Source organism: Halyomorpha halys, unplaced genomic scaffold, assembly GCF_000696795.3.
Source record: "Halyomorpha halys isolate HHAL.00 unplaced genomic scaffold, Hhal_1.1 Scaffold6.1, whole genome shotgun sequence".
NCBI lineage: Eukaryota > Metazoa > Arthropoda > Insecta > Hemiptera > Pentatomidae > Halyomorpha > Halyomorpha halys.
This window is the reverse complement of record NW_027111275.1, coordinates 1624343-1642280: the sequence shown is the minus strand read 5'-3', so window position 1 is coordinate 1642280 and position 17938 is coordinate 1624343. Positions and strand designations below refer to the sequence as shown.

The window sequence follows — 17938 nt, the reverse complement described above, 5'->3', positions numbered from 1 at the left end:
TTGAGGTTTAAAATACTCGATTTTTCCACTAGGGTAGAAGCCTTAAAATTGTTTATAGATGGTAATGGGTAATGTAAAGGAAGGGTACAGTTCAAATTTCATTAAGTTACCGTTATTTGATTGGAAAGTCTGGTAAAGATCATTTTTATTGGCTTATAGAAAAAATAGTTGGACTGCAATCCACAAAATGTTCAATTACCAGTATATGTTCGGTCCATTGATTGATTTTGTACTCAAAGAACGTTTACATTTGGAAGCAGACAAAGATATGCCCGAAATGTCTAGAATATATCAGATAGTGTATAGTTTACCATGAGATGTTCAGGATAGGCTTAATATAGATGAGATTATGACTTTAGATGATCTTTTGAGAGAAATAAAAAAAGTCAGTGATTCTTCTGTGATAAAAACAAGGTTTGAAGAACAGCAACATGCAGTGGTCAAAAATTTTATATTTTGCAAAGAGAAGTGGGAACATTAACGGAAATGTACACTTATAAACAAGGGCTATATTTTGCTGTCAACAAGAAGTTAACAATGCAACCTTATAGCTAGGTAACCTTACATATGTCAGTGGTACCAATACAATTAAATAACTATAGGAAACTACTCTACTACAATACTTTCCCTTTTTCTATCTTTTATTTCATTTGACAAGCATGAAAACAGTCCAAGTTTCTTGATTATATACTTATGCCTAAGTCTTGGTAGTGCCTTCGTCATAATATCTGCGACCTGTTCCTCTGTGGAGATGTACTGTACTTTGAGAACACCATACAAATTTTTTTCTCTTATGAAAAAGAATTTTACTTGTATATGCTTCGTGTGGCGATGGTTCTTGGGATTGTGGCACAGACGAATTGTTTCTTGGTTGTCAATTTGAAGCGTTGGCACTTGTTGGGGACAGCCCATGTCTTCAAATAGTCTAGACAGCCAGATAATTTCTTTTACTGCTTCATTTGCTGCAACTAGCTCCGCCTCAGTTGTCGAAGTTGCTGTTATTTGTTGATGCTGACTCAGCCATGACACTCCCCCTCCTGCATACGTCACAACGACTCCAGAAGTTGAGTGTCCTGTTTTGTTGCATCCACCAAAGTCTGCATTGCTGTAAGAGCTGAGTTCACGACTCCCGTTCGCCGTGTATTGTATTCCCAAACTGGATGAACCAGAGTAGCGAAATACTCTCTTCAGTCGTACAATATCCTGATTACTAGGACAGTCCAGGGTTCTTGAGAGAACACTAATGCTGTACGCAAGATCTGGTTTGGGTCATACCATCAGGTACATCAAAACTCCAACAGCTTCTCTATATACAACTACTGTTCCTGTCATGTTCTGAATCGTGTTCATCTAACTTTGTCATGGGAGTGGACACAGGTTTACAGTCTTGAAAGCTAAAACATTGTAATAACTTCTTGATAAATGCTTCTTCTTTTTGCTATTTGCCATTACTAATCCATCATCAACAAATAATGCTACCAATAATTTGTTTTTTTGGTTCTCTTTAATGTGCAAACAAGGATCAGCTTCACTTGTTCTGAATCCTTAAGCTTTAAGACACGTGTTAAATCTTTTGTTTCAACATTGAGGAGCTTGCTTTAAACCATATAAACTTTTAAACAGTTTACAGACCTTTTTTGTTCCATCTGTGTAGCCCTCAAGTTGTTCCAGATGTCTTCATCTAGGTGGCCATTTATAAATGCAGTCGACACGTCGAACTGAATCAAATGGATATTTTCTGCAGCTGCAATGCTTAACATTGCTCGTATTGTGCCAAGTTTTGCTACTGGACTGAATGTCTCATTAAAATCCACACCATACTTCTGGCTGAAACCTCTCACTGGAAGTCTGGCCTTATATTTGTCTACTGAACCATCAGGGTTAGACTTGATTGTATAAACCCATTTAGACGAGATGGCCCTAGAACCTTTCGGTAGACTTGTGAGTTTCCATGTGCGATTCTCTTTTAATGATTTCATTTCACTGTCTATAGCTTGTTGCCAATTGTTCTTATCACTACCACTCAGAGCTTCTTTATAACTGTTTGGTGTTGTGGCTTGAAGAATAAATTTTTCACCAAACAACACATAATCTCTCAGATGTGCTGGTTTTAATAGCTTTGAGCGGTCTCTCAAATTGTGTGAAAAGGGTGAGAGTTAGTTCTCTGATTCGTCGACTGATTCATCTTCAGACTTAGACTCTTCTTCTTTTTCAGAACCTCTTGTCTCATCAGTCACCTCTTGGTCTTCTGTTTTTTCACAATCTTGAATGTCAATTTCTTTTATTGGGAACTTAACAAACTCACATTTGCTCAATTTCTCTTGAAGTAGAACGTCCCTACCTAGAATGACTTTGTTCTCTTCTTTCACCCATATACAGAATCGCTCATCTCCGTCGTAGCCTATCAGGTATTCTTTTATGAAATCCTTATCCATTTTCTTGCGTCTCTGATTAGGACTGTGGACGTAGCATACAGAACCAATCACTCTCAAGTGCTTTATTCTAGGTTTCTTGCCTATCCATAGCTCATAGGAGCTCACACCTTCTACAGACGACTTTCCTGTTCTGTTTAGGATGTAAATTGCAGTTGCTACAAACTCTGCTCACATAGCTTCTGGAAAAGTTAAATCTTCGTTGGAATATTTAAATGTTCTTGCCAGTTTGACAGTTGTCCTAAATTCCCTTTCACAAATGGTATTTTGCTGGGGTGTGTAAGTGGCTGTCAACCTCTGTGTGACTCCTGCTGCACATAAAATCTCTATGATTTCATTGTTATCCATTTCACCACCATTGTCACTAATCATTTCTTGTTTTGGATGGCCCATTACCTTTGCATGCTGAAGAACCTTTTTCAACATTTCTTTAACATCTGATTTTTCTGATATCAAATAGATATAGTGAAGAAAAAAAAACAGAAAAACTAGATGGTTTCGATAACCATAACCATATCCATGCATCATATGCCAGGGACTTGGTTTTAAGAACCGTGTTCATCCAACTTCAGTGTGCAGAAATAAACTGATGCAACATAAAAATGTAGTTAATTTCACAGAAACGGATGACGTCCCTGAGACTAAATTTTTAGGAATTTACATGGAAAATGAAAAGAGCTCAAAAAACTAAACAGCCTGGAAAATCTCACTCCGTGTACATTAATCAGGATTCCACTACATTAATCCAGTACATTAATCCTGTCCTGAGACAGAAATACTGAACTAGCAGCTGTTTATGATAATGGCTTCACATGTTCATTGGTTAATGAAAAACTTGTTTGTTTATTGAAACCAAAATTGCATTCTGAATTATTTTGAAAACTAAGCGGTGTGAAATTTCGCAAGAGCCGGGCTTGTCTTTGTTTAAAAATAGGAGAAGTAGAAGATATGCTGATTCTATTTGTTGTTAAAAACAGTGATTTTAATTATGATTTATTGCTTGGATTAGATGCTATAAAGAAGTTTAAACTTATACAAGATGAAAATTTACAAATTATACAGAAAACAAAGGATAACATAATTGAAGTCAACAACGTGACTATTAACAAAGGTCCATTAGAAATTAAAACTAGAGAGTATATATCAGCATTGAAAACGTTCAACAATGGATTCAAAATAAATTTAGAGCATTTGGATGAGAAAAAAAGCGAGACATTATGAAATTGTTTAGTGAAGATGATAGATGATTTGCCACTGACAAGTTTGACGTAGGTATAGTTGGTGTTGGTGAAGCATACATTAAACTAAAGGAGGACAGATATATTTCACGAAAACCATATAAATGTTCTTATCCAGATCAAGAGGAGATAGATTCACAAATTTCCAAATTATTAGAGAATGGTTTGATTGAAGAATCTATCTCTCCTTTTTCTTTACCTATTACTTTGGCATTCAAAAAACAGGATGGAAAAAGAACATGGCTATCTGTCGATTTTCAAGAACTAAACAAGTTAGTAGTACTGGAACCCCAACCATTTCCTGGAATCGACAGTCTAGTAGTGAATGTTGGTGACTGCTGTTGGTTTACTGCATTGGATATCAACTCGGCTTTTTGGTCTATACCTCTTCGAATGAAAGACAGGAAAAAGATGGCATTCATAATTCAAAAAAGTCACTGGCAATGGAAAGTCCTACCATTTAGTTTTAAAACTCTCCAGCTATCTTTCAATGAATTTTGGCAGGTATTTTGCGTAAACATAATTTGAATAGATTTTGCATAAATTATATTGATGATTTTCTTAAAATCTTTTGTAGGACATTTGAAACACTTATGCTTAATCTTTGAAGCAGTTAAGAATCAAGGACTAAAACTAAATCAAGTGAAATGTGATTTTGTTATGCTGTACGTGCAATACTTAGGCCACACAATAGAATATGACAAGGTTCGTCCGATTGAAGATACCTTGGTTGCAATCAAAGAATTTCACTGTCCTACAACATGAAAAATGTTTTGCCAAATTTTGGTTAAGATAAACTTTTACCAAAAATTTATAAATCATTGTAATGAGTGATTAGCTCCATTACATAATTTATTGGAAATAAATGAGAAATTTATATAGTCGGATGAATGTGAATCTTGTTTTCAAGACAAAAAGATATCTATGTACAGCACCAGTCTTAGCAATTTATGATCATGATAAAGATATAGTTATTGAAGTTGATGCTAGCCATTCAGATCTAGGTGCAGTTCTGAAGTAACCACAATCAAATGGTATCCTGCATCCTGTTGGTTATTTTTCTAAGAAATTGACACCTGGTCAAATGAAGAAAGAGATAATGTATTTAGAATGTCTAGCAATAAAAGAAGTAATTGTGTATTGGCAACATCGTGACATCGGACCATAAGCCACTTGTCAATTTAAAATGTAAATCACGAACAGATGAAGCATTGGGTGTCATGATGTATCTGTCTCAGTACAACTTCAAAATCATATATAAGGAAGGCAAGGACAACATAAAAGCTGATGCTTTATCCAGAAACCCAGTTCTAGACTGCTTTGAAGGTGATTAATATGATTCAACTAGATAACACAATAAATGATCAGGCAACAATTAAAGATCAGATTGAAGCTTTAAAAAAGGTGTTTAAAGATGACAAGATTAGCTTCAAGATGCTGAACAACAGGAAGCGAATCTATGTGTCAGAGGGATTACGACTCAACTTGATAAAAAAATTCATCAATTCTATGGGCATATTGGTACCAGCCAGATAGCTGACAAATTAAGACCCTTCTACTATTTTAAAAACATGGACATACTTATTAATCAATTTTGTTAAGCTTGTGAAGTATGTGTTAAAAATAAATCTAGAACTGGAAGAGCGATAGGATTACTATCTAAGTTGGGCTCAGCAGAATATCCTTATCATATCATTTCCATGGACACAATTGGTGGTTTTGCTGGGAGTAAATCTATAAAGAAATGCATTCATGCATTTACTGGATGATCATTTTTCTAAATATGCATGGATCCGAACTTCTAGTGGCCAAATTGCTACTGATTTCATCAAACTGATCAACCCAGTGGCAGAACAAAACAACATAAAAATATTGCTAGTAGTTCAATATGGTGCTTTTAATTCAAGGAATTACAGAAAATATCTGGACAAGAAAATTGATCTTCTCTATACAACGGCTGACAATCCACAATCTAATGGCTTAAATGAACGGAACCAAACTTTAGTCATCAGAATACGTTGTCGAATGATTGAGACTGACAGCGAAGTACCTTGGCTACTGTTGCAGAGTCTTGTATCAAGGAATACAACAATATATCTCATGGAACGACTAAATTTTCACCTGCTTATTTCTTATATGGAATAACATCCAAAATAGTTCCTGCAGAATTAAAAGAGCACAATGGTTTGAGTGCAGATCGTCAGAAAGCTCTTGAAAATTCTAGAATAAGTTTTGAACAGAATAAGAAGCTGGTAGATCAAACTAGGAAAGAATATGAGTTTCAAGAAGGTGATTTAGTATATGTTTAAACGGCAATAGATTAAATAGAAATAAACTAGAAGAAGTTTGGAAAGGACCATTTATTGTAAAAAGAAGAGTTTCATCATCCATATATGAAATAGAGTGTGATGAAAAACATAGGGCAGCAAATTTCTTCCATAGCTCTAATCTAGTTCCATACTCTTTTCCAGTAGAAAAAGAGTCATCGACGAAGGGTGGTGTAAATTATATTCATAATTTGAATAACTGTTATGCTGCTATACTGGAGCAGCCCTAGCTGTACTCCTAGCAGTATCCAGATGAACTAATAGGAGGAGGTTTCATAAAATGTTTTGTTTTTGTTTTCAAATGATGAGCTTTAGTTTATGTTAATAACTTTTTTAAAATTCTTTCAATCAGATGTAATAGTTCACTATTAGATAAACTAAAAACTGTGGAAAGGGACTTTTATTCTATTCGAATAGTGTTTCTACATTGATGTATTTTATTTAGTACTTCTGTCATAGCTCTGTAACCTTTTATTTATAATAAACTATTGTTTTAGCAATCGTCTAATGTCTACTTTCTTCAGAATTGCATATATATAAACCCTCACACACAATTGTATAAATATATTGCTATGAGTTGGGAGTCTCGGGAGTTTTAAGCCCGACAAGGGCTGACCGTACACATTTATATTGAATTTATTTATATATTGATGTATTTATATTTATATATCTAGGTATTTATATTGTGTATCTCTATCGGTTCCTGATGGGAACCAACTACAAATGTATGCAATCTATTTAACTCAAGCTTTAGATACCATAGACCCCCTTGCCATGGTATGCTAGATATGAATATTCATAATTAATCATTGGAGTTCTTCTCCAACAGTGTCATATTTATCAATTTACTATGCTATTATTATGAGGTGGCATGCAACGAATCTTAATTATAAAGTCACCCTCTTTTTACTCTTTTTCTCCTCTCTACTTCTCATTCCTCCTCACTTCCGATCTTCAGTTTCTCTTTGGTCTATTTATGCTCCCACTCTCTTTTACTTATCGTGGGGGAGGGGGAGGGGTTCTTAAGAGGGGTTGGGCAGTTCATTGGCCTTGTGGTCCTTGTGGGGCGGCAACTCTCTTGAACCTGACCTGAGGTGGCTTTCCTCATTGACAGAACTCATTGCCTTTGGTCAGGGATTTTAGTGTGGCCAGGTTTGGGATGCGTGCACAGGTGTGTGTGTGTGTATGTGTATTTGTGTCTTTTTCTATTGTTTAATTCAATCTTTCAGTTACGATCACCAATACAAGCAGAATATGGCATTTACAGCGCTTCAGAAAGTCCTTTAGACGTTGGCTTCTGTTTTTAACAATGAGTTAAAAACAATAATGCTATACTAACCTATGTACTTATTAGCGGTTTTGTTGATTGTTTTGAAAAGAATCTAATTGTTACATTATTAAAATAAAACTTGCTTTTAGCTCTGCTCTATTGTTCAATTGCATTCTAAATGTTGGAATTTTGTTAAAATCCGATGAAAGAGGTAAAAAATATATATAACTCAATAAATTCAAATTGGCGTTCTAAATCTCAAAATTTAAATGTTTTGGAATAAATGAATTTTATTCTGAATTATCTGAAAATGACCGAAGTTTAGTAGTTATGGTAAAAGTAAAATATTTTGATATGTATTACCGACATAACCACTACAACTATCAGAAATATTATATATAATTTTTTTCTTTTTACAAAAACAAAATCTCTCACAATACTAATTCTTAAAAATAATAAATTTAGTCAATTAATTTATATGTATTTTATTTTATCATATTTCAGCGATTCGTTAGCATCCGCCAAAAATAATTAATTTAACTACATCACAGAACAAACCAAACATCCAATTATGCATATTAGGGGACCTAAAATTAGCATGGCTAATTATATAAATAAATATCCGTCCCGGCGTATCGAAATGTCAAAGCGTGGTAAAGTTGACAGTTAATTTTTACTATTCCTTTAATCACTTTGACCGTCACACAGTGTTTCATCCGCATCAGCTAAATGGACAAAATGATTTATCGTTTGGTTTGTTATTGCTCTGAGAATATTTTATTTGTTTAAAAATTACCATTAAATGAAAAAAAAAAAATTAAAAAACATTTTTCCTATTTATCCCTCGATTCTCAGACCGCTGGTGTTCATCAAGGTATTGAAATTAATTAGGATTAAAATAAATTTTCAATATATCCCATTCAATCACCTTTACCCTTCATCGTAAACCTATCGACTGTCCTACAGTTTCCTTTAATAATGTTGCTCTTACCCCTGTCGAACAGATCCGCTAACTTGGACTACATCTGGACAAACGTCTAACATAGAATTATCGTCTAACACACTAGTCTGAAAAGACAGGAAACTGAACATCGATTTCGACTGTTACAGCACTTGCTAGACAAATGGTCTAAACTTCCAACTAACCACAAAAGACAATCCAAAATCCTTAATGCACCTTACTTTGTCACAAATAAAATCGTACATAAAGACCTTAATGTTCCCTATGTAACCGATCTAGAACGAACCAGATATCATTCCTTCCATTATGAACTCTCTAATCACCCAAACCCACTAGTTTCTAACCTTGGATCCTCTTCTATTTCTGACAATCCTCCGAGGTACCTAAAAAGAAGATGGCTACGAGACCTGCTGGTGTAAAAACATCATTAGTGTAGGGTAGCTCTCTAAATGCCTGTACCACTCAATTATAACTGAGATCAAATTTACTGAATGTGTTATCATTAACCATTGTAAATTTCAATAAATATATTTTTTTTTTAAATTTAGTAATAAAATCAGAAAAAATATGCTAAAAACAAATGTTATTTCAGTCAGCCAGAGACAAGAATCTCGGTGCTACGTTTTAGATGAATTCCAAATATTAGCTAAATTATGTTTGTTTTTTTTCCTTATGATTACGAATTTTGACTTTTTGGCCTCAACCTTTTTTTTATTATTTTTTTTAAAAGTAAAAATATGCAAAATAAATTTTGTTTTCTCCTCTGTTTTGGCTTGTAAATCCAAAAATATCTCATTCGAAAACAAAAGTGTAATATTCCTTTTCTGCTTAATTAAAGAACAGTAAATTACTTTCATTTTAGATTCTAATATCTTTTTTTAATCTCATATTTTGAATTTAGAGCAAATCGAATGTATTCCAGTTAAATGTAGTTCCATTCAAAATGTAGTAGCTGAACAAAAAACGTTTGGAATCGAAAATATAGTGAATTTATTCTTGTTTAATTTAGTGTGAAATGTATATTAGATTTTTTTAATTAAACTTAATTATTTAATTATAATAAAATAAAATTTTGTTTTCATATACTTCGCGGTCATAAAGTTTAACGTAATGAGGACCGTAAAAAATATAAAAATGAAATTTTTTAAAACTTTCCATCGAGATCCCTTTCTAGTCCTCATTTGAGTGAAGGACATTAACAGTCCGTAGCTAAGAGTAGTAGCTGCTAAATGATGCCTAGGACCAAAAAAAAAAAATGTTGGAAATTTAATCGTACTTATTTTAGTATAGGTTGACACTAAAAAAAATTCATCTATTTGTAAAAAACTAAAAAATTGCAATGCTTTTAATATTTCTGTAGAAAATTGAAGGTCACATTATATTAAGGATCAGGATAATATGACGTATTTGATGGCTGCGAAATAAGCTGATCCGAACTTATACGAGATGGAAACCATATTAAGTAGGGAGTAGACTGGGTGAGATAGCCGGCAGGTTTGGGAACCCCAGAGACTGCTAGGGCAGAACCGGCTCTAACGTCTTGGGCTTTATAATTCAAGTATGAAATCTCTCAGAGGAGGAAAGGATCCCTCGGGAAGCGGAATCAAAGCCTTTTGGGAAATCAGGTCAAGAGCCGTTCCTCCCTCCTCTTCTTCATTTTTTTATCATAGTAAAGGCTGAGTGCTATCTTCAATGTCTGCATTTTTCACTCTAACACCTACAGTCAGCGTGTATACTTCCTGTTTCAATAACAGGATGTGATTCCATAGACTATGCTGATGGAACTAAACTGGTAAGGAGATTTTTCATAAGCCAATAAGTTTTTGAAAATAACAATTAATTAGTTCTATGTGGGAATTGATCAGTCTTTTAAAAAAAAAAAAAATTAAGCAGGAGGATTCCTTCTATAGGGTAGCGGTGTGGGCTATGATCCTTGCTATAGGTAATAAAAGTTTAAAAACGTCGAACGCAGTCAGAAGGTGACTTCCAGAGGTGGGGGATGACTGATTTTCCGGAGGACCACGTTTGGCCTTCTCCCGGGTGAGGCCAGTCAGCCAATTGGAGGCAACTCACAGATCGGGCGCTGGTCTGATGACCCTGCCCTATAATATATACTTCCATCATGTCTCGTCTTTGTGGTATATGAGGGCCACGCCATATGGTATAGGATCTTTCTATTATGTGATTAAAAACTTACATTTTAATAGATGAACATTGAGGCTAGAAATTCTTCACTACATGTGGGTCGTTCGTTGGTTTATGGATACAATTCACGTGATGTTGTTTACTTATACGATAGACGTGAGTTTTTGAATAATCATTCTCTAGCCATTGTATATATTGGATTTTCCGACTTCTAGAATCAAATTCTTTAATGACGTCTTTTGTCACTGTTGACAGTCAAAAAGTGGATTATTCTTTATGAGCTCTATTTTTGTATGAGTCAAGAGCGGAACACTGTTCTTCAAGGACACTAGATAATGACTCATAAATAATCTAAACACGTAATTAAATAATGAATGAAAAAATAATAGAACTTTTAAGTATCAGTTTTTTTTATAGTCCCACTTGAAATATAAATACCTATGGATAGATATCATATCAGCTTGTCTCAATAGTCGCTCCCTATCCATTATCTGTTATACTCTTCTGTGTTTTAAAGTTAGCTTTCTTAAGGTATGAAAGTTCATAGATTTTTTTTGAAGCTCCAGTTCTTTGAGATTTATTGAAGAAATATTTTAATTTGTATGAGGACCACAATCTTCCCGATAGTAAGTACGTATTTATGCAAAATTTTGTAATCAAATAGTGAAAAATTATTATAAAAACTTTTACTTCACTAGCCCAATAAAATTTAATAGATAATTTATTTAGGCCTCTTTACTACTATAACTAAGGACTGACTGATGACTGATTTTCAATAACATAAGCCATATTAAATTAATTTTCGTTACTGTTTCCCAGCACATCACGAAAAACAATTAACAATAAATTATCAAACACGATTAATATTACATAAATTTATAAAATATATATATTACAGTTTTTCACAAAAGTGTTCTATGGTCGATAATACATTGTTATTTATAAAGTCGAAATCACGTAACTGACGAAAAACTTTAGTTAAAGATTTTTCGTTCGATTCTTTTTCGATTTTTAATCAACTGGTGTAGCGTGGACAATTATGAATCTATATGAAGTTTGAATGTGAGGTTTGAGATTATGGCGGAAAACGTGTTTGTTCCATTTGGTAGGTTGCTATTAAACGAAAAAACATGAATCATCCGAGGGCAATGTCAATATTGCACATACGTAAGCAATTGAGAGATGCACTTGTAATGATAAAGTGATGAGGTGGCTTGTTCAGTCGCTAAGTAATGAATAGTATAAGGCAGTTGCTATTATCTGTTTTGGAAATTTCGCAATGGAATGAGACATAAAAATTAATATTTTTATGTTGCACTCCTTTATATAGTACCTGTATATATGCATATGATTAAATGAGCTGAAATTCATTATCTAGGCTTGTTTATATACAGCACTGGCCGGTGCTGTAGAAGAATTCAAGAGAGCAGCACAGGATTTAGGACTTATTATAAATAGTGAAACGACGAAATATATGAAAACCTCTAGACAGACCGGGGAGAGAAGAGATATTGTGGATGTGGGGGAAAACATGTTTCACAGCTGCAGTACTTTCAAGTACCTGGGAGGAGTTGTGACGGAGAACAATAATTTAGGAATGGTAGCAGGAACCAGCTCTCCGATACAAAAGTCTTTCCAGGAAAGCAAACCTTTTGTTGTACAAAACTATAATTTGGCCTGTGGTAATGTATGGCAATGAGACATGGACTCTAACTAAGGAAAATAGAAGAGCTCTGTTCTCTACTGGTTTGGGAGAGAAGAGTCCTAAGAAAGATCTTTGGAGCCGTTAAAGGGGAGCACAGGTGGAGAATCAGAAGTAATTACGAAATATAGGAATTGTATGGAGAGCCTGATATCCTCTGTGCTATTAAGAAGAGCAGGCTAAGATGGTTGGGACATGTGGAAAGGATGGAGCCCTGCAGGCTACCTAAAAGGATGCTCAATGGTGCACCAGGAGGAAAAAGGAAAAGGGGCAGACCCAGGAGCTGGTGGCTGGATGATTTGAGAGGGATGGGAGTTGAAAATTAGAGGAGTCTCGCTGGAAACCGCGAGGCCTGGGAAAGAATGGTGACAGAGGCTCAGGTCCTACAAGGACTGTATTGCCCAACAGTGAGTGAGTGAGTGAGTGAGTGAAGCTTGTTTATTGCCTATAAAACGTTTATAAAATTGAGAAAAGTATATGAGTATGGTCGCATCTTAATCAGCATATCCATACAGTTTCTTTAATGTGGTTGCCATGGAACTATTCTATTCCAAACTATTTATGTTTTTTACTACCCTGTTTTTTCGCTATCAGTTTTGTTCGATAGACCTTCATCATGCAGAAATAACAATAGTCAATATCAACAAATATTTTAAATAACATACTTCTCTTCATAATGAGAATCATTATTAACTAATCATACGGTTCAGTGTTCGCATTCATTTTAACATTCAGTTTTCTGATATTGAATCCAATCTGGTATAGACTCAACCATAAGAACAAGATGGAAATTCAATGTATTTAATAGCGATCGAAATAGGGATTTCAAATTTCTAATAATTTTATGAATCCTTACAATTTATTTCTTATGTCTAAATATTTTTAGTTATTAAATTTTGATTTTCATATTTATTTTAATTATAATTATTTTACCTGTTGTACTTTTAGGTTTAAAATATTGATATAGGTGAATATAAAATGGACAGAATGACCAGTAAGAATGTGCATCCAGGAGATGCAAGATCCAAGATGAAGTCCAAAAGAGTATGTTGATTTTTTACAAGTTATGGGATTATGACATTATCTTATCTATCGGTGTTAGCTTTATTTTATGTTTTAGCATCAAATTTTCAGGCTAACGTTTCTGCCAAAGTTAATAAAACTTCTACCAGTACGACCAAATAAAACCAGCAATCAAATCTATTTCACCCTTGGCGTCTAACACAATGAATATAATTTTTTTTTTCATATATTTAGTATTGTTTATGCGATTTAATTTTATTATTAAGAAAAATCTAAGCAAATATATTAAATAAAATGTTTTACCATCTTAGAAAGCGTAGGAAGTATAACCGTAAATTTTGATTTACCTTTAGTTGTATACTCATCGTTTATACTTGCCCATGCTTAGCGGAGAAGGGAGTGAGTTAAAATTAAATTAAAAAAATCGCAAAAGGAAAAATAATAATAAAGAATAAATCGCTCCTTAGGCGCCATGTTATTTTTTCCTTGGAAATAACGAAAATCCCGAAACGATGACTCCACAATATAACTAAAGTATACTCTATCTAAATAATTATCGAACTATGACCACTGGCGAATACTTTTACATGTAGATAACAGCATACCTAAGGGTGATCTACCCACCTGCGGAATTATTGTAATTAAGTGAAAAACAGAAGTAAATTAACAAGTTGAAAGCAGTTTATATGCATAAGAAAGAACACCAGAACCATATGAACTTAAGTTTAATAATAACGAAATATATGTAGACAGAATGAAAAGGAAATAAAAAGAATTCTTATCAATTGATAAAACAAGCAAAACTTATAGGTTGACTTGACCTTAACTTAAAGGCTTAACCTTATTAACTAAATTTATATTAATATACCATAGAAGGATATAAAAAAAAGGCAGAACACAAGGTTATCCGATATCTCCTTTTCGGCCGCCGTCTCACTTTACCCAAAAGTATGAAGATGACCCCTACCACCACTCTCCTTTCCAGGACGGACTGAAGAAAAGCTGTTACGCACTGCACTATATCCACGCTTGTAGTATTAATCACCGCCCATTGAGGTAAGACACCATAATTTAGCAAAACAAAACATTAACGATGGTGAACTCCTATATGATGATATTGCGATACAAACAGTAAAGACACAGGACCTGAACCTTCACAAAACCAAGCCTATTCGTCTATCGCTTATCGCCAGTGTTTTTATTCCATCATGACAAACGTAACTGAAGCCATAACTAACATATACATCAGTTACATTTTCCGTTATTATTTAGGAGAGGACAATATAGAAGATTTTATTTTTTTCTATTAACCTTCAATATTTTGAATGATATGTAAACATCCCGATCAGTTCTTTTCTTTTTAATATAAATTCAGCATCTCAAAGACTTAATTAATTAGAAAAACTAAATATTATATTTCTCCATGGATAGATTTTAATGCGACTCCATGTTGATTTTATTAAAGTATATCTGAGAACAAAATCTATGATTTAGTTTGAACTCCACATGCACCGTCTTCTTGTTCATATCAACTTTCCACCCCCTAACCCAAAATGTAATTTATATTTAATCTTTACACTTTTAATGACAGTCAACCTTCTCAATTATAAATTATAATAGAGAAGGTCGACTGTGATTAAAAGTTTTAATTTTTAAGAATTTCTTTTAATGTGAAGAATTGAAAAAATAGGGTAATTTTTGGACTGAAATTTATGACCTGGGCAGAACAGCCTGCATAAAGTTTTTTTGAAAATGATGGCCGAAACATCGGACTTGTAAAGAAAAATAAAATTTATATATTTAAACGAAAATTTAATATTTTCGAGCTGTTTTTTAAATAATATTAGATGCTTTTAAAGACTTTTTATATTAAGCCATATCACAATAAATGTCAAACATTTCTTCTTCTTTATTATTTTTTTAAATATATCTGATGATGGAATTATCATGTTATGAGGAGAAAATAGCGAATGTTACTTATTACAAGGACCTGGGTTCGAATCAAGCTGTTTCGGGAAGCTTCTGGGGTCAACCCAGCCTCTATAAAGTGATTCCCTTAAGTAGAGAATAATTTTTTTGGTTGAGTGTGATCATGAACAAATCACATTCTTGCACTCAATCGTTGTTCAAGAAACGTTCCTGGCTCTTCATTAGTTGTAAAGATTTTCATTTTTTTTTTCATGATATTGGATGCTTTCATTGCTATTAAAATAGCAAAGTGTTATAAACATAAATCAATAAAAATCCCCTAACTTGCCAGTAAACCCACTAGTTTCTAACCTTGCTTCCTCTTCCATTCCTGGCAATCCTCCGAGGCGCATGAAAAGAAGATGGCCTCGTGACCTTATATTGTAAACTGTTTTTAGAGTTCTACTACTGGGTAGTTTCTCTACATGCTGTATCATATCATTATGTCATTATGATCAAATTTACTTGTTGTATTTTTTATATAGTTGTAAATATCAATAAATAAATAAAAAAAAAATAAACTTGCCAGTGTTGAATGCTTATTTCTTTTTTATTAAAATATTTCTTTAATAAATAGTACTTTCTTTTCTTTTAGGGACGTCGCGAACGGATTTCCATTCAATCTATTTCAGATAAAGACAAATATACTGCTCAACCAAAACCACAAAAACCGTTGAACATCGCTGTTTTGAATGGAAATATCGAAACCGTTCTGGATCTTTTGAAGTCAGGTGCGAACCCAGAAGAAAAAGATGGTTGCCATGGAAATAGTGGAATGCATTGGGCTGTCAAGGCGGACAATATTGAAGTTTTGGAACTCTACAGAGGACGTGGCTTTGATTTGTCTGTCAAAAATGACTTTAATTGGACTCCACTTCACATTGCCGCTGAGGGATGTCATCGTAATAGTTTGGTTTGGCTGATCAACAACGGCGTTGATGTTAATTCTGAGAATTCTATGATGGAAACTCCACTAAGTAGATCGATTTCCAGAGGACACATTGAAACAGCAATAATTCTTTTCGAACGAGGTGCTAATTTAAAACATAAAGATAAACGGGGTAAAAATTTCCTACATATTGCTAATAAACTGCCATTGTTGGAATGGTTGGTCCAAAACAAACTTGACATAAATGGAAAAGATAATTTGGGCAGAACTCCATTGCACGATGCAGCCGAGTCTTTCAATCTTGAAAAAGCTTGTTTCCTCCTGGAACACGGAGCGGACTTGGAGGCCCAAGACCATTGCGGTTGTACTCCACTTTACACGGCTGCCCGTATTGGAAAAACGGAATTTGTTAGACTACTCTTAAGTAAAGGAGCAAATCCTGCAGGAACAGTGGATTCTGAAACGGTACGTTGATTTCTTACTCTTTATTTTATTAAATGGAATCTATTTATGTTCGTTTCATTCTAACAACTGAATTTAAAATTCTAGGCCAATGATAAGTTCATAATTAGCAGAAAGGAAGCCTGTATGTACCGTAAAATGAGATTAGATAATATCAATCGTTTATCAAGGGGATCAAAAAGAGTATGTAACTTAAGTAAAGATAGGAAATCATAAATTCTTTACTTGTTCTAAAGTTATAATCTTTTTCAGATTAATTTTTCTACCGGAACCAACAGATCTTCAAATCTACCTCAGAGAGACAAATCGTTGACCAGATCCTTTTCACACTTAGAACTGGAGCCTGAAAAGGTGAATATTTGATTTTTAATTTTTTAATATTTTTCATGTACATAAATGCCAACACTTTTTATAAAAAGCTCTTAATAGAAACTATTGCTCTAACCTAACGTAGATTTTTCCTCTAAGACCCATGGAGAATCAAAACTGCAATAACTAAATGAGTAAGTAAAATATCTATAAAAAAAGATATCAACAGGATGTGCATCATGCTCATGAACCAAATTTTTCTACTAACCTTTTAAAGAGTTATTTTCTTCTATCTCTAAATTGAAATAAATAAATAAATTGGCTTGCTGTAAAAACATTTTATTGAAGAATCGAAATAGTTTATAAAATTTCCAATGGTGGAAAGATGTTTTTAGGCTATAACATCTAGTGGGGATTAAAGTGGTGGTAGAAGCGCCATGTATTCTTATATGCACTGTAGGTTCCAATAATAATTCATCTGAAATATGTTTAATTTTACTTATTTGGATCTAATTAATCATGTCTTCATTATCAGTAATAACACAAATGGATAAATATAAATTATATAATTAAATAAAAATACTTATAAACGTTATTTAGAGATGTCAATATTCCAAAAATGTTTAACAAAAAAATAAATTTAATGAGGAAGCTCTTGTAAGATAGAGAATAAGGTCAAAATTGTTATAAAATTTTAATTTTGTTTCCTAATAAGTTGTTGCTGCAACGATATTTTCCTAGTTTAAAAACAAATTTTCGGTAATAAGAATTGTAGTAAGGCCGTATATTATACCACTGGAAAGCCGAAGATTAAAAAAAAAATCAAACATGTCATTGAAGGTAATGGAGAGTAACCAAATCGCATAATATGAAATTAAAAATATTTTTTTCGTGTTTCCATTGTTGACAAAATTCCATGGCCATGACGAAATCCAGTTTTTACAATTTCTATGAAATTCATTCAACCTAACTAGCACTACTGAGAATTGTAGCGAGATGTGACCCGCCAAGGGTGCAAAATCATCCATGAAAAAATCCCCCATTTTTATACTGGTGCAATTTATCAAGCAATAAGTTTGGATTTAGTTCTTCAGAGATAGTAACAGTGTTATTTTAATAATAATATATATTGTTTTACAGAAATTATAAAAAAAATTTCAGATCCTCTTATACGCTGACTTTTCAAATCGCCATCGCTCTCCTTGATAGTAC

The 17938-nt window shown here is 33.4% G+C and overlaps 2 protein-coding genes across 6 annotated transcripts in view; one reads left to right on the top strand and one right to left on the bottom strand.

The window, feature by feature from the left end:
• LOC106692831 (transcriptional repressor scratch 2-like) overlaps nt 1-17938 on the bottom strand; it is a 253511-nt gene that overhangs the window by 118277 nt on the left and 117296 nt on the right. The window lies entirely within an intron of this gene.
• LOC106692811 (putative ankyrin repeat protein RF_0381) overlaps nt 9961-17938 on the top strand; it is an 11726-nt gene continuing 3748 nt past the window's right edge. Inside the window, exons 1-5 of one of the 4 annotated variants that reach the window (XM_014439006.2) lie at nt 9961-10020; nt 13024-13119; nt 15662-16420; nt 16505-16600; nt 16670-16768. In XM_014439006.2, the coding sequence (XP_014294492.1) occupies nt 13054-13119; nt 15662-16420; nt 16505-16600; nt 16670-16768 (1020 nt within the window). In that variant the 5' untranslated portion in view covers nt 9961-10020; nt 13024-13053. Of the gene's footprint in view, nt 10021-10840; nt 11004-13023; nt 13120-15661; nt 16421-16504; nt 16601-16669; nt 16769-17938 lie in introns of those variants that run through there. The other 3 variants (XM_024363448.2, XM_014438995.2, XM_014439019.2) reach the window with 3 other exon arrangements.